The sequence below is a fragment of the Trachurus trachurus genome, assembly GCF_905171665.1.
Source record: "Trachurus trachurus genome assembly, chromosome: 2".
Lineage (NCBI taxonomy): Eukaryota > Metazoa > Chordata > Actinopteri > Carangiformes > Carangidae > Trachurus > Trachurus trachurus.
The window spans coordinates 3,431,716-3,453,029 of NC_139914.1; the positions used below are offsets into that span (position 1 = coordinate 3,431,716).

At 41.2% G+C, this 21,314-nt stretch overlaps 1 protein-coding gene and 1 long non-coding RNA gene across 2 annotated transcripts in view; one reads left to right on the plus strand and one right to left on the minus strand.

Annotated features, from left to right (window-relative positions):
* The window catches only part of LOC310999733, a 33,572-nt gene extending 32,786 nt beyond the window's left edge, over window positions 1–786 (plus strand). The window contains exon 3 of the long non-coding RNA XR_014596066.1: window positions 696–786. This is a non-coding gene — a long non-coding RNA (uncharacterized lncRNA). The remainder of the gene's footprint in view (window positions 1–695) is intronic.
* cckbra (cholecystokinin B receptor a) overlaps window positions 1–21,314 on the minus strand; it is a gene marked incomplete at both ends in the record, with an annotated part of 29,554 nt that overhangs the window by 1,492 nt on the left and 6,748 nt on the right. The window contains 3 exons of the mRNA XM_083990246.1: window positions 389–516; window positions 6,178–6,439; window positions 16,502–16,750. Of these exons, the coding sequence (XP_083846372.1) occupies window positions 389–516; window positions 6,178–6,439; window positions 16,502–16,750 (639 nt within the window). The remainder of the gene's footprint in view (window positions 1–388; window positions 517–6,177; window positions 6,440–16,501; window positions 16,751–21,314) is intronic.

Below are 21,314 nucleotides of genomic sequence, written 5' to 3' on the forward strand. Positions count from 1 at the left end.
TGGCTGTATTACAAAGAAGTACATCTAGCAAGATTAACAGTTGCCACAGAAGGCTGTTTTAGATCAGACTCAACCTTGAAGAATTACGCACAAGACTGGACTCCATGGAAACTGGTGCACCATAACAGCACTTGGAATTCATCTGAAGGAAATACATTTGTGGTATATTGTTGTAATAAACTATAAAGCTAAGCAGACTGAGAAGAAGTGTATTTTTGGACGTAACAAGTGCAGAACTCTGCAGTTGTGTCTGTCTGTTAGAATTCACAGCAGCAGTTTCCTATGGGTCTATAAAAAGTGGAAAAGATGTTGTCATCCCAGGTACGAGCTAAATCAATGTGAACCAAGAGGCTTTAGTGGTTTGGACTGGGTTTTTGATGGATCTCACCAGTGGTCTCTGCGTTCTGGCTCAGCTCAAACTGAATGCCTCGGTAGAGCTCTCTGGAGATCAGACCGTAGGCTATAATCATCACCACTCCAGGGATGAAGAACAGAGTGAACAGCAGCAGCACATACCTGGATAGAAAGAGAGAGGTTTAAAAAAAAAAAAAAAAAATAGCACAGCGCTGAGAAACAATAACAACTGATTCAGCTCAAACAAAACCTCCAGCTTTGACTTGCTGTTGTTACCCGAAGATATAACTGTCTGGAAAACTTTCTAGTGAATAACAAACTGTATATCCTTCTTTCCTCAGACGCCTTTGTGCATGTGTCGGAGCCGTGCTGGAGGCTGTGCAGATGGCTGACCCCTCCCAGTCGCCCTTGGTGCCCCCACGCTGTTTGGCAAAAAAGGTATTGCAGCACCCTGGGCCAGTTCTGCAGTTTCCCTCTGCAGGCTGTCGTCCTCCTCCTCAGTCACCCTGCAGTTCACCCTCCTATCGCTTCTTAGAATATTTGTATCTGCCTCTTTAAGCATTCGTACTGATGCCATATGTCCCTACACATTTTAAACACTGCTGCAAGTTAAAGATTGAATATGGAGAATGAGCAGAAAACCACGATCTATTGATCAGAGATAAGAATTGCGACAACAGAACAATAATTCCAGCAGTTGGTTGCAAGACCGGCGTTGCTAAGTATAACACACCGTTGCTCTGATCAGAGGAGCAGAGCTATGCAGGATATTTATCTTATGTTTTATTTTAACCTTAATTAAACAGCTTGGGACTAATTGTGATGTTAGATAAATGACTTGTTACAGGGAGAGTGGAGGCTCCTTCCACGTTGTGGCTGAAAACCAAGCCTGCATGATCAGAGCCTCTGACCCCCTGTCACAGCTCTCGTCTCAGTGAAAAAAAGAAAGAAAAGCTCTCGTCTCGGTGGCACCGCTAAAAAAAATTCAGCTTTTAATAAGCATTCTCCATATTCAACCTTTAATCTATTTGATACTTTCATTCAATCATATCAATATCCTTTCCGTCTGGTGAGCTGGTGAATTATTGTGACTCAGGTTTGATTAGTTGTGGAAGAAATATTCAGACCTTTAACTTAAGAAGTAAACCCACACTGTGAAAACACACAGGTACAAGTAAATAAATGCATGAAAGTAAATAAGTTAAACTGCTCATTACACCAGAGAAGACATTAGGTTCCTGTCAACATTATATTATTCCATAATTGGATTATTATTACTGTTGCATTAAAGTATATTTAAAGTACTAGTAGCAAGTTGATGTGGCAAGATTAAACTACCGGTATTAAACTATTTGCTAAAAGGCACTGGTGTTTATACAGTAATTTCATCACATGTTTTATGTGTAATATATCTAATGCAAATATGTACAGTGACAGTTAATGATATCTAATAATTTATTTTTGGGTCACGGGAGCACAGCGAACTACTGTACTAAATGGCGTTTAATTGTTTTCAAACATCCTGCGCTCAGGTTACAGAGCGATGTGGATTAGTTGGACCAGTTGGATCAGTTAGCTGCTGCAGGTACAGCAGCACACCCTGAAGATGGGAGCCATCCTGTTTAACCCAGGGGTGGATTTCAACGTGACCTTATTAAAGTGAACATATTGACATATTGACAGTTTACACAGTAACACAGTGCATATTGACACATGGTGACAACAGGAGATTATGTGAACGCAGCGTGACACAGTGTAAACAGTGTGGAAAGTTACTTATTTCACAACAGAAGACTATTTTAAGAGGTCGTTTGCAGCATGAAACGATAATTTCTCAAACTAACATGGTTGAATATGTACAAGTAATACACTTTAACTATCCAAAGCTCCAGGCTGCGCATTCAGCTGTTCATAAATGTTCCTTCTTGCGGTGAAGGGAGAATGATCACGGCTCCCCCGAGTGCCTGGACTGATGACACCTCAAAGAAAAAAGCCATCAACTGAGTAAAGACCAAAAAAACTGAACAAAACAATGACGGGGAATTTTTCAACCGCGAACTCAGGACCATTTATATCACTATATTCTGTCCCCAAACACTATAGTTTTGTTATAGCATGCAGTAATAGCACGACGAATGAGACCTGGCATCATAAAAGTATAGATCAATGAGGCAAATTAATGAAAACTTTGTGCAATTACTGCAGAAGAGAAAACTACAAAGGGGACAGAGTGAATAAATAGGATCAGGAAATTGTACAGCTTTCACTTTGATCATAGTAATGTATCTTTACCATCTGTGGCCACATCTACCTTTTGATTCATCTTAATCAGAGAATGCTCCTCTTAACCACCGCTGTCTGCGGCGCACATCAGTCAGCACATGAAAGCGATGGAGAGGAAGGAACAGGGGTTTCATCCATTCTCTGATATTCTAATGTCTTCCTCTGTGACCCTCCGTCTCTCTCTCTTTTACTTCACATTTACCGAAAGAAAACAAGAAAGAAAGGCTTCAGTCGCGGCCCCTCATCAGATGCATGTTTGATAGTCAAAATCTGTTCTGTTCTGATAAAAGCTGTCAGGAAGCGAACATGTAGGCGTGTGGGAACACACTAAAAAGAGGAGGAAAAAAAGGTGCTGGTAGATTTCTGTGTGTGCTTTGCCTCTAGGGGAAACCCAGATGGATGAAGCTGAAGCAAAGGGGACACATGAAAAAAACATGAGCTCTGTCTTTTGACTGCTCCCAGGACACCTAAATGATCAATGATCAACTGGGGAAGATGAGTTTTAACTTCTTTTTAATTATTACTCAGAGTTGAAAAAAGCTCTGCCACCTCTGCAGTGTTTTGGGTTTAAACCATAATGAAGTAAAACTAATATATTTCCAGTTAATATTCTTACAAATAAGCCTCAGAAAGGAAAAACTACACATTTCTATTTACATGAAGCACAATAACACACAATGACCAATTGCTATGTGTAAATCCTGAGAACCAAGCTGTTAAATGCCAGGCAGATGTTTGCTCCTGGAATGAAATCTGTCAAAAATATCCCATTCACTCTGCTGAAACACTTGACTGCTCAGAGGTTTCATTGTGTGAACTGCAGCCCCGCAAAATAAATGATCTGTAGCCAGTGGTGCGAGTAAGCCAGAGCCAATTTTAATTGCAAAATAATTGTTGTTTTGTGCCAGTTGAACTGACATTTGGCAGGTAAACCAAGTACTGGATACTATGAAACTATGGGAGATGGTATAAAATATTAAAATATATCTAAACTGCTGTAATGGTGCATGATAATTGTAGGTGAGGTGAGCACTCCAAGCCGTATTATGTAAATATGGGATCATTAAATGTGTTTTTGAAATGTTTATTTTATGTTCTGGGATGAGGAACACAACCTGGTTTCTCCTCAATACAAATTTGCTTGATCATGTTGAAATATCGGCCTTATGCAGTATATTGATTTCCAGCAGTGAATAAGTTTAATAAGATTACCATCCCACCAGAGGACATCACATTTTTTTTAATGTAAAACAGACGCGTGCCATGTATTATCATCATTATAAAACTTTAAAATCATCACACTGGATTTGACGCGACAAAATTGCTTCATTAACTATTTAATGCTGTCATTTGCCCGTCATCTTAGATCGTGATTTCAGTCTAATTCTGGAGGGTTCAGTGTCTCCGTGCACCGCTTCATTAGCAGAGAAAAAATGAGCCATTTCCAGCGAGAGGTAGATGGAAGAAGAAGGTGTTACCGATTTAACTCTTAATGTCAGTGTAATTTAAAAAGACAGGTCATGATGAAACTGTGAATTAAAACTTGAAAGGCCCTCGTACTCTTTGACACATCTGGAACTTTTGACGTCTGAGCCTCCACTTTCTTCCTCCTCCTCCTCCTCAACGGAGCAGACTAATTAACTGGTCTCCCACTGCCTCGTCTTTCCCAGTGAAGCTTAAGAGTTTGATAGACAGTCAGAGAAAACTGAATTCTTCACAGAGTTTGACCATGAAAGACTGTCAAGTAGTGAATACAATGTTCGTCTTCTTCTTCTCCTTCTTTTCTATTTTAATTCTGCCATCTTGCTGGACCTAAATTTGTTTAGGGACACATGTAAAACCCCTGAGATGCTCTAATCTACCTTGGGAGCTTTTGTCACAGCAAGCAGCATTTATTGGTCCTCAGAGGCCCCATGGATGGATGACTTCCCTAATGTAGCACTAATCATTTCTCTACTGACCTTTTGCATATGCTCCCTCCTTCTCCGCACACATTGAGGACCCCCGGACTTTGACATTATCATCCTCAAAATGGAGACATGCATCCTTCCAGCACCAGTACTGAAGTCACACCCGCTTTCTGTCGTATTTCTGTCTAATGATGCAGCCTCTACTTTCTTTCCCTGCTCCTCCGTCTTTGGGATGGACCCCCACTATGCTGGGAACCGGATCCATGTCAGACTGTCTCTCATTAAACCTCAACAGGAGCCGCCTGTTCACTTTCTTCCTCAGAACAATTCCCCCGTCTAATGATTTCACTAATTTGTCAGGTATCACCTCCGTGACCACCTTTACAGCCTCTGCCCATGGGCTCAATCCTGAAGTTGTCTTCTCTCCATTGCTGTGATTCTCTTTATCCATCTCATAATTCTTCCTGGCTACAAAAAAATCTATAAACTCTAACTCTAAGTAAGAGTTGGGAATTATTTTCTGCTTTTCTGGGAGTTAGATAAGATCAATACAGCTGTCATGTCAGTGCATTAAATATGAAGCTAGAGCCAGGATACAGCTAGCCAATCATAGTAAATGGAAGGAGATGCTGGCTCTGTCTTCTGTTTTGGTCTGTGGTTTCCTGTACGACTGACTGCTATCAGAGCAAGGGCATCCCTCTTTATCCTCAGGAATCTCTTGAAGACTCTCCTCCTCTACTAACACCTCTAAAACCCAAAACGTGCCTCACTTTTTAAATAGATGTAGTGGTACCAAGTTTTTCTACTGCGCTAAAGCTGAGCTGATGTGATGTCCCTCATTTGTAAGTTGCCTTTGGTTAAAACTGTATGTTAATGAGTAAATTTACTTACTTAAATATAAATGAAACAGAAATTAAACAAGTTAAAACTAATGAGACATTTCTGGGGGGGAGGGGGTATCTGGCAGGAGTCCAGACAGTGGCCTGTGACAGTGCACAGCTCTGAGGCGCTTGAGTATTCAATAAGAAATTTCAGATATTACTAAAATAACCAAATCAGCATGCAATCCCTTTTCTAACAGCAAGCAGCCAGGTGAAACGTGCTGCAATCGTTTCCGAAGATGAACCCTCTGTTTGAAAGTAATGCATATGTAATGACTCAATTACACAAAAATGTAAATCAGAGTTTCTCCTCACATTTAGAAGCAAAATCATGCAGATTGTATTCCCCTCACCAAGTGACTTCATCCAATTGCTTATCTTTGTTTTGGTTTTCGGAGGCACAGCCACGTAATTATTTCGCCACATTTTAGATCTGAAAAGATTTGAAAAGTTTTCATGGACTTTGTGCAGAGTCCATTCAGATCCTGGCTGTAAAATATGTGGCAGACTTCATCAGCCAACAAATCAAGCAGATCAAGGCTGATGTTTTTTTTTTTTTTTTCATCCGTCATTAAAGACAGATCAAAGAAACGTTTGATAAACTAATGTATGCCTAGAGGATTCTTCTTCATTAATGTTGATGGTTTATTTTCGGTTATTTTGTTGCCTGGTCTGTAAAGTAATAGTTAATGATTCAAAACCTCACAACTAATTAAATCCCTGCCACATGCAGTCCTGCTGGTACTCACCAGGCCTGTTCAGCTTGTTGGCTGGGCCAGTCCAGGCGACACATGTGGCCGACAGTACCGTTGCTCTTAGGGAAAGTCCTGATTGTGCTGAACACCGGGTATGGCACCATGATTAGCAGAGACACCACCCACGTGGCGGCGATGACGCGATAAGCGTGAGATCGAGTCTGCCACGCACGGGACTTCAGCGGGTTGCAGATGGCACTGTATCGCTCTATGGCAATGGCCACAAGGCTGAAGGTGGAGATGCTGACAGAGATGCCTGCAGGAAAGAAACAGAAAGCAAACATGTTGAAGCAGAGTGGTAACAATTGTTGCAGCCGGTCGGTGGTCCAAATGATGTCCAAATAAAAGAGGATAGTTGCAAATCACGGCATCATCAACTGTGATGCAAATATATTGAATTTCTATTGCACATTATACTGACGACCAGAGACGTGGTTTGATTTCATGATACTCACTGAATTATTACAAATCCTATATCCAACTTTTATTACATCTCATAGAAAACAACAGTGTGAAATCATATAAGTAGCAGCTTTGCAGTTTTAGCCACTTCAGCTTTATTCATTTAATCCTTCTTATATACAGTCTATGATTTTATCAAGCTACAAAGGAAAAGTTTGTATGTTTTATTTAGTTGATGTGCTCTTAGTGGCTGATTCTGCCAACAGCTTCTAGTGAATGGAAACGAAAGACCCATCACTCACTGTCGGAATGAGAGATGTCTGTATGTTTTTGTGGTTTTATCAGAACGAAACATACAGTGTAATGATTGTATCAGCTCATGGCCAATTTTAAAATGTGGGATTTTAAATTTTGATTAGTATCAGTTCAGTTTTAATCTGAGTGTCTTATTGACTGTTAAATGGGGACCTTCAGTCAGTCACTAGTGCGGTACAGTAGGGTGCAGCTGTTAACTGAATGTGTCAGATGAGTTTCACATGTATTATCTCATTTTCCAGGTTGGGAACATTAATACGTTTCTCACTAAGAACTGACTGTGCCTTCTTCTCAGACAACAAAGCTGATTAAACACCTTTGCGTAGTAGTTATTTTACGTATTAGATGCCTGCAACTGTTGAAAGATAAACCTAATATTAACCTTGAATGGGGGATTTGAAAAGGATTCTGATTTAATCATTTCTTTGCTGTATTTACAGTCTGATTAAACCTATGAATTTTACTTTTTTATCACATTTAAAGTCACCAACGTGAGTTACAGACCTCACCCATTGACCTGCAGGCAGATCAAACTCTTTACAAGCATGAGTACGCCCTTACAATACAGGAACCTCCCAGTTCCATAAAATAACTCACCACTGTGTATATAACAAATACACTTGTACACACTACTCTTTATCCATTCGAACATACTATTCCTTATTCATTGTACACTCAAAATTGTTTTCTGTTTTATTCTTTCTATTTCAATTGTGTCTTTTTTATGTTATCTTAAAAATCCCAAACTTTCTGTAAGCTTCCATCTTCTCTCAGTGGCTTAGCAGCACCTACTGTACAGTATATTATCCAAGGACGCTATGGACAACACAGGTCAAATTCCTTTGGAGACAATCCAAGGCCAAGTTGTATTTGCATGTATTAAAATGCATAGTCTGCAGAAGGGGAATCCTGTGCACTGAGCCAAGGTGAGACAAAGAGCGTTAATAAACCCATACCTGCATCCTGCCAGCAGCTACAAAGGAGGAATAAATCCAACATGCTGATCCTCTACCGTTACAAGCAGCAACAACTTCAATCCATCATTTCTCTGTCACATTTATCCCCGCTCATTGTTTCTTCCCGACGGAAGAACATATCCTGTCTAAACCGTAGCTTCGCATTATCACTCAAGGACGGAAGTCATTATGAATACTGCTATGAGCATGGTTCAATTCAATTTAGAGGAACTATGGTAAGTATGTGAGTGGTGTACCGCTCTCTGGCTTGATGGAGAACAATATATCCTCCACTCTGCTGGATCAACCTTTGTGAATGTCTCTGCTGCAAACCAACGATGGGATCTATGGTCCTCTCTGCCATGAAAGGCTTTGTTATCAGAAGCGAGAAGATTAAGGATTTAGAGGGAATTGTCTGCAAAAGTTTAAGAAGCGTCAGATCTGTGGAGGACAACCTAGAGAAGAAAGAGAGAGCTGTGCGGCTATTTAGTGTGGGATGTGATGTGAGTCCGATAGAAAGAGACAATTGCTGTATTTCATTCCTGTGCTAACAGAACAAAGGCGCTGGCTTGTAGAGATACTCAAGAAGAACAAAGCAAACATCACGGTCACAAAAAGACATCTGAGTGAGCAGCTGAAGCAGCTACACAGGCATGAAATCAAAACAGCCTGGCTCCTGACGCAATGAGAGAGAGAGACGTGTTTTATGGACCTGCGTTATATAGAATTGAATAAGCACATTATCAAATATGTTTCCAGCTATTTTCAAACCATGATTCTAGTCATTGTACAAGTCACATTCTTTGGTTGCCTGTCAATGACTTCATATCAGCATGATGGATGCCTGCTAGAAACTTGAAACTGACTTTTATCCAAGTTTAAAGCCCCTGTACGGAGCTTTTAACTGGATACGCAAAAGTCTCTGGTTTCTGCTGATGTGTCTCTGTTACCTAACAGCAAATGAGCCCATCAGTGTGAAGATACGCTATTTCTAAGTAGTCTAATTCTATACCTCTGGAAGGCATGGTCGGGTCGGACCACCGAGGAAACGATACAAATAGATACATTACGCTGCTAAAAAGAAAAAAAAAGCAAGTCCCGTCTTCTTTCCGACGTTTCCAAAATAAATCTACACGCGCCGGCCAGACAAACGTCTTCATGACAGTGGGAAATGCAGTCTTCATTCCACCGCTTTCGTCCACAGGGGCCGCCAAAATCAACACTAAATGAAAAGTCTGTACAGGGGCTTTAAGGCACATATTTAAAACACACTTTTGAGACCTTGGCCATTTTCAGCCATGTATTTTGACAAGGTGAAAGATTTTAGTCATCTAATCACTGAACTCACTGTTTTATTTTGTGTTTCTACCAGTTTTAATCCCCTGGCCCAGCTGTTGCGAAGAGGAGGAAGCACCTGTGGATACTTACGACTGGTTCACAAGCATCGGAGAAAAACATCAAAACAAAGGTTAGTGGCAATCTCAGCTTCCCTGATGTCTTGTGTCTGTTGTATTGTAGAATCGGTCAATCACTGACTTTAAATGTGAAACTGCTTTATTTGCTGCTTTCTACGGTTATAATCACTGCGTTTGTTTGTCGTGGCTACGAGGACACCTGTGGATAATTCGGCTCCTCTTAAAGATAGGCAAAGATACCTGTGTGATGAAAGAGACAGGTTCATGTTGTGTTTAAAAACTCACTTCACCATTTATCAATAGAGAAGATAGGACTGGCTCTGCATCATAAATCGGTCAAGCGTGAACACAGAGACGTGATGAATACAGTTTTAGATTCGCTGCCACTCATGCTTTCGGGTGGTGTCTTGAACTTTAATGTCCACCGAGAATAAATCCATATGGCCGCTTAGGAATCACACTTAACTGCAGAAACCAGCCTCAGAATGATCAATTAGTAATCAATCCAGCGGTAATTGACTGTATATGAATACGTAAACAGCAAACAAGAACTGCTAATAGCTAGTCCATCATAGTTTAAATGGTGCCAACTCAAGTTCAAACTGTGTACCTCACTGAATATAGTATTTAATATATGAGATGTATGTGCTCAGACATGCCAAAGAGCACCGATGTCATTTGCTGGTATTCTTCACCTGCAATCACAGAAGCAGAATCACACCTTTTGACCGACTGACTGCTGACCACCGTACACTGTCGGTCAACGACAGTATCCAGCGCTGAGCAGAAGGAGGTGGGAGGCGCAGACAACACAAGCTGATCTTAACAGTGCAGTGGCAGCGTACGAGTCTCGCACAATAAGTCTGTCACAGCCCACACATCTCTTTCAAGTGTTTATCTCGGACACTGAAAGACCAAATTGCACGGCAGGGGGTTGTCTTTTGTTGACGTTAAAGGCAGCCACACCAGCAGCTTACTCTGATTGTGGAAATGAGGAACACAGAGAGGCGGGAATTGGGATCTTGTTCTCTGGCTTCCAGCGCAGCAAGCAGGAGGAATAATCAAAACAAACTATAAAGACACTTTATTTATTATTAAGAATTTATGTAGAGTGTGCCAAAAACAAGGATTAAAAGATTGAAAACATCACAGGAAGAGCATTAAAATGCAGGATAAATACAGATAAAACAGACAAAAGACACACTATTCTTGGAAAATTAACTACCGTACGTCTTTCCTTGCAAGAGTTTGACGAGAACTACTCTGGTAAAAAATATAAAGCTAAAAGTGTGTTAGCTTGGTTTAGCTGAGCATGCAGTCAGTTAACAGGGGTTGACAGTTTGCCTGGATCTTTCCTACGGCACCGACCAGCATCTCCAAAGTTCACCGATTAACGTTTGACTAACTGACACATTACATCTCCTCCAAAACAAATACGCTGGAATATAACCCCCCACCAAACTTGTCAGTGTCACGCTGAGTTATTGCAGTGCTGAGATGCAGCGTGTTAATTAGTGAAATTTAGAGTTGCTGGTATGCAGATGAGATGTAAAACTACACTGTGATGGTTTTTGGTCTTAAAACTTTAAAGGGATAGTTCACCCAAATTTCTCATTATCTACTCACCCTCATGTGGACTAAGGGCTGGGAGAAGTTTCAGAGTCCTCCGTGGCTTCTCTGAGTTACAGCGGGGCTCCGCGCAGCAGTATTTGTCCATATAATGGTTGTGAATGATGCTCACTTTACTTCGTCCAAAAAGTCACACCAAAAAACATCCAAATACCTCCATAGTGCTCGTCTGTAATGTCCCTCTTGTATTGAAGCCCCGACATGAGAAATTGTTCCTAAAAAAATTAAATAAGTATATGTTTTAAGCTTGTTTGTAGCGGAAGCTCCCAGTGTCTCAGTTCACTGCTCTTCCTGTGTCAGTGCAAATCTCGCGTGATTTGCACTGACCAGCGGAACAATTTCTCATGTCAGGGCTTCAATACAAAAGGGACATTACAGACGAGCACTATGGAGGTATTTGGATGTTTTTTGGTTTGTCTTTTTGGACAAAGAAAAGTGAGCTCCGTTCACAACCATTATATGGACAAATACTGCTGCGCGGACCCCCCTGTAACTCCGAGAAGGCACGGAGGACTCTGAAAATTCTCCCAGCCCTTAGTCGACATGAGGGTGAGTAGATAATGAGTGAAATTTGAATTTTGGGTGAACTATCCCTTTAAATACATTTATTTGTGGATCAACAAGCATAAACCTGTATGACACGACACACTGCATCGCCTTCTTAACCGGCTCATTATAAATGTATTTTGCTGAACACAAACTTATCCACCATTGAGATGAGTAGCTCACCCTGCAGACTGCCATTAGAGGGCAGGGCCTGTGTGAAACATAGCCACAGGTTTTCAAATGACTGATTTAAACTGTACGCTCAAAAAGACTGATCGCTGAGAGGTTATGCACATTCATACTGACGGGAAGTGCACTTCCAGGTGATGTATGGCACTGATCGCCCCGTGATTTGAATTGATGACACTCTCGCCGGTAGTCACAGACAGCTCAGAAGAATTGAGCATCTTGTCTGAAGGATTAGATTCTTGTCCTGGAGCGCTCCGCCCAAATTCATCAACCCTTTCAACATTTCACTCCAGCCCCGCTTGACCCATCTGTTTTATTACTGGTGGGGGAAGGCAGCAATGATCCGAGCTCAACACTTGTGATGGACCAATTTGTTTTTACTCTAAAGAAGAGTAATGATAAAAAAAAACAAAAAAAACGGAAAGTCTGGTGCAGTTAAACACAATTTAATATATATTGCAGCAACTGTTTAACTCACACTCGCCCTTGCATTAATACAGGATGTGCAATCAGAGGACACAGTTGCATTCTTCTTCCTTATGTTAATTTCTAACTTGTGTCCAGCATCATTATAACTGCTGCTCGTAATGCTGCATTTTCTCCACGTTGACGGTTTTCCCCTATATGCATGTCTCATATGTCCCAGTTATTGCCTTTGTAAGTGTTTCCTAGTCGAGCTTTCAGCTGATTAAAGCTTCGCTCCGTGACACCAGCCAGTATTGAGAAGCTAATGTTTGAGTAGGGGAGATTCTGCAGCGATTCCGGGCAAGGTGCTGCCAAGTTAATTACCAGTCAACTAACCGACCAAATGCTCACATTTCCCCCTTCTGCGCTGTATCTCCCCTCCGCAGGATGAACGCGCTAATCCTCTCTCTTGTTCATTAAACCTGAGTCGGGTGAATCCTCACAGCAGCCGTGCTTGATAAGTGTGAAGTTCGCAGGCGAGCATCTTTCATCGACACACCTCAACCTGGGAGAGAGAGGCTTTAGATTCCTCTGCTGAAACACTTGTTAATTCTTAGGCCACATCTTATTCTCAAAGTTTTTACAGTGGAATTAGTGTGTTATGCCGTAGGTGGTTGCCAAATGCCCTCACAACCATTTCTGTAAAAGTTTGCTGTAAGACATGAAAATCCTGGTTCTGATACATTATGCAAACTGCACCTCTGGGCTGGTAATTGCATCATACCACCAGCAACAAGGACACAAACATGGACGCATAAATGTGATTGAAGACTGCGCACATACACAAACACACACCAGCAGAATATTATACCATCGATCTCATAACTGCCACCAAAACGGCGGCGAGGCTATGATTCACATGATTATCGAGCTCGGGGCAGATGGATGGAAGCACAGGCGAACGGGCGAGTAGAAGGATGGATGGCGTATTATATGTCCAATGGGCATAGATGAGTTTGCCAAGCAGGTCTGCTGCAAAATCAATGGAGGGAGATAGTCCCAATGATCCTATGTATTGATTGGTGTTGGCTAATAGAAGGGCTCACTCTGGGACACGCTCGGAGAGAACGAGGATGGGGTAGTTGACTGATTTGGGGTTATACGTTTACATTGATGTGATATTTTGAACAACAGCATCACTGTCATTGACTATAGGAAACACATACAAACAGTATCATTATTAGTGAGGAGAGAGTCACGTCCATACCACACTTTGAATGATGCTACTTCAATCTCACTTCAGCTGCTTCCTCTTGATGAGGTCGCCGATAAACGATTTCACTGTTTTCTCAAAGCAGACCTATTATAATCATTTCCAGCTGTGTGTTTTATTCTGAGACTCAACTAGAGGAGCTTTACATGATTCACAGTTCAAATAAAGTCCTTGTTTATTTCAGACAGTCTGTTATGCAACCCCTCAGTCGGGTCTCTGACGGACACAGGCAGTATCACCTCGAGTTCCCTTAAAAGCTCATTTTCTTTCTTTGGATTGGCTGAACTTCTAGAAACAGTTGATATCACCACCTCTGGGTGGCAGCTGAACACGTTCAATCCCAATATATTTTAGCGAAAAAATGTAGCATACCTGTAGCCTGACAAGCCAGACTATATCGTTAAAATGTATAGTCTGGTCTCAATCCAGGGGGCGGGATGAAGGCTGTCTTTCAAACTGCCTCTGCACCAATACGGTAGCGCTACGACTAATCAGAGCAAAGAGCAGGATGACGTAGATTAAATTTTTCCCATATCCCGTCGGCAAAACACCAAATACATCCTTCTTCGAAATGAATGGCTTCAGGGCAGTTTCTTGCTCAACTTTTAAAGAAAATGACAAGCTTAATTCTTTCAAAGTTGATGCCAACGCCGATTCAAACGATTCCTTTGCCAAAGCCATCTTGTCATGTTTTTCACCGTCGCAAGCAGAGGTGGGTAGTAACGCGCTACATTTACTGCGTTACATTTACTTGAGTAACTTTTTGGATAAATTGTACTTCTAAGAGTAGTTTCAATGCAGCATACTTGTTACTTTTACTTGAGTACATTTCTTCAGAAGAAGCGGTACTTTTACTCCGTTACATTGAGCTTCATTCCGGTCGCTACTCGCTACTTTCTCTTATTGATCCAATGTGCGATCTGTTTGTTTATGTTTTAATGGAGATACTTCCGAGCCTCTGTCACATGACTGCGTTTCACCAATCAGATGTAGCCACTCGCGACGTTTGCCTCCGTTTAACCAATCAGACAGAGCCAGGCAGTCACATGACTGCACACAAAATCTCCGCGGTAAACAGGACGGCCACTCCGCCTCAAATTTGAGAAACTGCGGCTAGTAAATGATTAGGATGACGTCAGCCCTGGTATGTCGTGGATAATAGTGGATAATGTCCGTGAAGGTTCTCAGTCGTCATCTTATTCTTCTTCCTCCCCAGGAAGTTTAAACCCCATACACACCTGGAGACATGTGACTCCTAGTCACATGACCACACCCCCGAAACTGGAGTTTCACTAGAAACCAATCATACGACCCCCCCCCCCCCCCACACACACACACACACACACACACAGTCACAGATAGACACACAGACACCACACCCACACAAAGAGCTTCTGGACAGTTCATAGATCAACAAATCAGAGGTTACTCAGTACTTGAGTAGCTTTTTCACCAAGTACTTTCTACTCTTACTCAAGTAAATGTTTGAATGGCTACTTTTTACTTTTACTTGAGTAACATTATTCTAAAGTAACTATACTCTTACTTGAGTACAATTTTTGGCTACTCTACCCACCTCTGGTCGCAAGTTTGTCGTCATCGCGTTAAGCCCGCCCAACGACTCTCTAAACAGACAGAGCGCTGTGATTGGTGAACGGTGTTCGAGACTCAAAAAGTTCCTATGGCTCGTTTCTAGACTGACCTGCAGAGCAAATATATTTGCTGCTGCTAGGGTGCGTCTAGGCTAGCATACCTGTAGCCACGGGAAAAATCCTGCCTAGTTCATCTTTAAATAAATTATAAATTCACTGTGAACTTGTTGTCCTCTAAGTTTCCTCTATGCAGATTAATTCACAGCACCGCCTTCATTCTTGTTGAGGCCGTGGCTCAATCAGGGGTTACTACGCTCCTGCTAATGGTCTTCCTTGAATTATAGTCCTGTTAGTGGACCAAAAAAAAAAGGCAGCCACAGCTCTTTCATCACTTTTGGAAACATCAATTCAAGCCTGAAACAGTGAATATACTGTGTTGCAACTAGTTTTGCTGTCAATAAGGAACATCCATCACATCTGCAGTGAAGGACATCCTGGTCATTTTTCACTGTTGGCTAACAAGCCAGTATCAACACGGTGTGAATAAATTAGTTTCACAAACATTCATCATTCAGTTGAACTACTGCTCGAAATAAGGCAGAGTGATTGAACAAGAAAAGTTTGTATTTGAAATGAGAAGGAGCTGACCCTGCTGCCGTCCTCTTATCACAGCTCAGAGAGCCCAGTAATTGAAAGGAGATTGAGGGAGCCTGTTATCACATTTCTCAGACAATAATAGAACCGTGGACCTCGCCATTCAGTAGATCTTCTCAACTATTCAAAGCTCAACATAAGGTGAAGAGACAACATGCTGCAGTGGATCTCAGTTTCTTTGCCGTCTCTTTGTGCTCCACTCTGACTCAGGCCTCACGTGGCACCTTGACTCTGGCCTGATGGGAGCCAGCTCATCGCCAAGTCACACTCCTGGAGATGTGTGACTGTTCCGGCAAAATGAAGCCCAGATAAAAGCTTCACTCCGAGAGACAGGCTCTTGTTAGATATCGAGCTATTCTGCAGTTGGAGCACAGACTGTGATCGGCTGCCAGCCATGAAAACAGACCTGAGGTCCATGGTAGAAGAATAAAACACCTATTAAACCAGCTTACAGCCCAATAAAATGATAATCTTCATTAAATCCCACCCCCCGTTACAGTGAAGTCTGTTTAGTGCTACTGAGACTTACTGAGTATAGTTTTTGGATAATTAGCTGTTTTCAAGCAACTCGCATCATTTAATCTCAACTTTTGAGAACATGAGGTTTTCAGTATTCTTCTCAAAAATGAACTTCAAATATTCCAAGTCAACATATAGATACAAGAACTGCCTTAAAATAAATGTCCAATGCTAAATTGTCTTCAAAGATGGAGAGAAACAGAACAAAGCATTGCAACAAGTAGGATTTTTTTGCCTTCAGTGATCAGTACTAAGCCCTCGTTGAATATTATTTGCCAGCTGGAGAGATTAATGACTTACTAAACTCACTGCTCAATTTCCAAGCAAAAACCAGTTCTATCCGTTAATTAAAAAAACAGGAAATGAAGCTGTTGGAATAAATTGTAGTTCAGCAGAGTTTGAAATGAGACAATTCATGCTCACCCATGAAGTAGGTGACAGTCTTGCACATGGACGCTCCGAAGATGAAGTCCTCCAGGATGTTGGGGATGAGGGTGAAGGGCATGCAGAAGATGGCCATCATCAGGTCGCTGACCGCCAGCGACAGCAGGAAGGAGTTGGTGACGGTCCTCATGCGCTTGTTCAGCATCAGGACCACGATGATCAGCAGGTTGCCAAAGACGCTGATCAGGAAGATGAGCGAGTAGAGGAGGATACGCAGCGAGTCCATCTCTGACAGGGACAAAGACAGAGGCAGGACCTTAATAATCAGATGATCTCACCTTTGAATTATTGGACATAAAACAGGAAACATCAATTTGTTACAATACAATCTCTCTGTGAGGGAGCTTTCTCTTGTAGTTAAGAGAGACAAAACACAGTAACACATGCAAAACTAAGTAATCATCCATCCCCGGCAAAGCAAACAATGAAATAGGAAAGACAAAGAAGAAAAAGATGAAAGAATATAAAATACTCAGTATTCAGAAAATAGACTGCATCAGGTTATTCACCCAGGAAATAGGTCTCCATGTGCATGAATAACAGTCTATTTCAAGACAGACTAACTGTGCATCTTAAAAATCTTAAACTGTAACTCAAGTGTCAATATTTTCCTGCTGGTTCTGTGAACCAAACAATAATGGAAATAATGATACTGGGACAAAAAAAGAAACGGTATGAAAAGAGGTAAATAGACTTTGTCAGGTGGCGTCACCTGGGATAACAACTGAAGCTGGAAAAACACGAGCAAAGTTAAACATCTCTTTTTACGTGCATCGTCTGCATCTTTCTCTCTTACATACTAATCACATGAGGAGGGGTGGAGGTAAACTGTTTGTCTTTCTTGTTAGAAAGTGAGTCAAATTAGCACAAAGCAGCACAAAACGTCCACATAGTGACATAAACAACCACAAAATTATGCAAAATGACCACAGAGAAAAATAAAAGACCACAGATAACAAATGCCGCCATACATTTATTACTCTAAATATTCATAACAATTTATTATTGCTAAAATAATAAATAAAACCATACACCCGCATTAAATAGGCCTCTGCACAAAAACAACAGGATGTTTTTATGTCTGAAACTAAGAATGAAACAGTGCCCTAAAATAAGTGTGATTCAGATGGAGTCCTTCGTTCCTCGCTGCCAAGCAGCTGAGCATCAGTGAGAGCAGGACGGCCCAGCCAGAGGGTTTTTGGGATGCTCCCTTCACTCACACCGGCCTGTCACAGCGATCTGTTTGAGAATGAAAGTATCTGACAGGACAAGGTCGGGGCCGGCCATGTGCTGCGCTGACTGAGTCCTCTGATTAAATACAGCGACATGGGAGAAGTCTAAAGGTCTGCAGCAGGGCCTGCAGACACACACCACGTAGGAGTGGAGGCAGGACAGACAGTACTGTATGTTCAGTTATCGCTCATGTGGGATTTAAAATGCCTCATTGAGGGGTGGACCAAATACTGTAGCATTCGTTAATGATGCAATGAGGCAATCTATTTTTACTTTCGAATTGTCCTCCCACACAGAGCCATGACTTGAATCTCAATACTGTCTAAAAATGATTTTCTCTGAAACATTATTATAAAATAACATTCATTTAGTAAATAAAAGCTTGTCTTGCTACTCTCTGTCAAAAACACAATACATACAATATACTGTACACGTAAACTTCTGGATACCACCTGTTCACAGTCTTGGTTACTAGGCGCTGGCTCCAGCTACACATGTACGAATGTAGGAATACAAGAGTGTTGTCCATGTTCGCATCAAATTATCAGCAATAAAGCCAAAAGTCCCAGAGTGAGAACAATAACATTGTTAACATTTTACTCAACATCCCTTCTGCATCACTAATTGGTTACCAACGCTACAGCTTTCTACTTTGTTGCAATGCAACATAGGGTTTCCCTGAGTGATGTTAGAATTTATGGATGTTGTTGCATGTATATTATTTATTTTCTATGCAATGTTTTAAACCTCCAGTTGAATATTAGCTACCAGGCTAACACCTTTATAGTGATGTTGATTAATGAGCATTGTCCACATTCATTATACAACACACAATTTATTTTACCTATAAAGAATAAAACCCCAGCAATTTATTTTACCTATAAAGAATAAAACCCCAGCAATTTATTTTACCTATAAAGAATAAAACCCCAGCAATTTATTTTACCTATAAAGAATAAAACCCCAGCAATTTATTTGAAATAAACATTTAGGAAATGCAAGAGGCCGGAGTATAGCGTTGTTCTGCACATAGTGGAACTAGAAAGCACAGATAAAAGTTGACGAGGTCTGCATTTGAACCTGTGGACACAGCAGGTTGCATGCTAATCACCTCTGCCACCTAAGAGACCCCCTTTCCCCCCCAATGAAAATATGAATTATTCTTTTGATAAGAAATCCTCTGACGGCTTCGAGAGCAGTTTCATCAGCTGAAGACTGACATCACAACCTCCTCGTTTCAGTCGGTGAAGGACAAAATCCGCAACACCGGTGACAAGTGAGATTTACACATTGAAATGATGTGAGATATGCATCATCAGCACTAACTTGTGAGACTCCCCACACACAAACGCCAAGTTGCAAGCTCCCACCGGCTCAGCGGCCCCTGCTGTGTTTTGTATTTTGTGCAATTCAGCCAAGTGAAAATGGAATTATCTATTCATTGAGCTCCGACGGTTTGGCTCCCCCGAGCCAAGACTCCCGGACAATTCGCTTTGGCTCCCTTGACTTACTCAAGTGTGACAGCTGTGTTCAAATCCACAGGCATCTATCCATATAAAAGAGTAGCGCTCACCTCTGCGATCAGATCATATATATCATGTGATAAGTAGCGACCCTTCTGTACGTGGAATATTTACCTGTGACCCAGGACTGAGCCATCAACACTTCAGCCTATATTTGGGTTGTGTATACTTAGTTAGACTCTGTTTGCTCTGTTCTTACTGCTTCTATGCAAACCATAATTATGATTCCCCATGGGGATCATTAAAATTTCATCACATCGCTTCACTTTGTCTTATCTTTAGGATAGGATTAGTACAACAGGGCACAGTGCGTCATTTGAAGGCTTTTCACAGGGGGATTGTGGAGTACTTTTTCATAGTTTGACTGACAGAGCCTGGGTCTCATCATCATCAGACATGAATAATGTGTTCTAAAGATCATTAATAACGAGCTGTAATAATCTTAGAGGTGAGGCGATTGCAGAAAAAGAGCCGAGGTTTCCGAACTATCCTTTTAATCACCACCTTGCCACGAGGCTGGATTTCATACTGAGCCTCTGCGAGATGATCAAATGTTCCAAATTGTTAGCAATGACTGTCAGCCTGCTCCTAATCTGATGTTACTCCTAATTACAAGTGAGCTGAAAGCCCTTTGGAAATGAACCTGTGAAACTGCAGACATGAGTCAGGAAATGAGTCCTGAGCTTGTGGGAGTCGGCAGCTAATTCCTTTTTCTCAAGTGCCGTCAAGAGCAAGACGCTAGACATTAAAGTCGGCAATATTCAACTCTATCTTATTAGTATTTAAAGTATCAATGTAGTTGTTGATCAGTGGATGATTGACTATCAAACATGTCTTGAAACTGCTCTGTTTTTTGTTTTTTCAATGAACACATCAAAATCTTTATTCAATCTTCATTCACCTCTCACCTATTTCAATGATCTGCTGATAAACACTGAGGTGCTGTTGAAAGCTCCCGGAAAAAAAAAAAAGCCAGTAACGGGACCCGGAGTGAAGATATTATTCTTTGAAGTCTATTTCAAGTTTATGAATAGTTGCCATCTGTGTTTGTTGAATTACTTTACCATATTAACTGAATTATGTTTGGCAGCGGTAATAATTTAGAAATCAGTCTAATATCATTAGATCTGCCAGAAGACTGTGCTGCTGAGACATTCCCATTTCTCCTCAAAGGGAAAAACATCTTGTAATTAAATTTACATTCTTTTCACAAAGAGTTTCTTCCAAAGTCAGAAACACAAGCGAGAGACCTCTTTATTTTTAAATGTCATCATGAGATAAACAAATTCAACGTTGATTAGTTTTCTTGGGTCTTTCATTCAGTCACTTCACGAAAATGGTAAATGTGAATATAAGGTAATTTAAAATCTATAATCAAGTCACGTATTGCATTTTTGTTAGGACATGGTTCTCGAGACATCGCAGGAAGTTGAATAATCCAGTCTGATTAACTTTAATGAAGAATAATTAACAGCTGTAATTGATTGTCTGTGAAGCCACACAACTCAAGTAAGACCAGGCTGTGTTTTGCACTTGACTCATTTTTGTCCAATTGGCTTTCCAGGAATAAGGATTTGCTTTGTATAAGACGTCAGCATTCGTTTCATCATCACCATGAATGGTTGTGTTTTGGAGTCGTTTTACTAAACACTCCAAGTTATGAATAAACCACTGCAAACATTCTCAGTATGAATGTCTCCCCAGAGCGGTCAGTCGCCTTTTGTGCCTGATTTGTGTCCACACAGCTCTTCAAAAAGTGTTTAGCCTCTTATTTAAGATTTATATATTTTTCCACCACAGGATTTACAGAGACAGCCTGAAGCGCTTTACAAGAGCTTCAGCTGTTGCTGCGTCTACTACGCCCTCTACGTGATATGAGAAAATGATGGGACAGGTCAGAGCGAGCTGTTGGTATACTAACTTAGCATTGGCTGTTGTTAAAGGGATAGTTCTCGTCTGTAATGTCCGTCTTGTATTGAAGCCCCGAAATGCGAAATTGTTCCGAAAAAAATGTAATAAGTCTATATTTCAAGCTT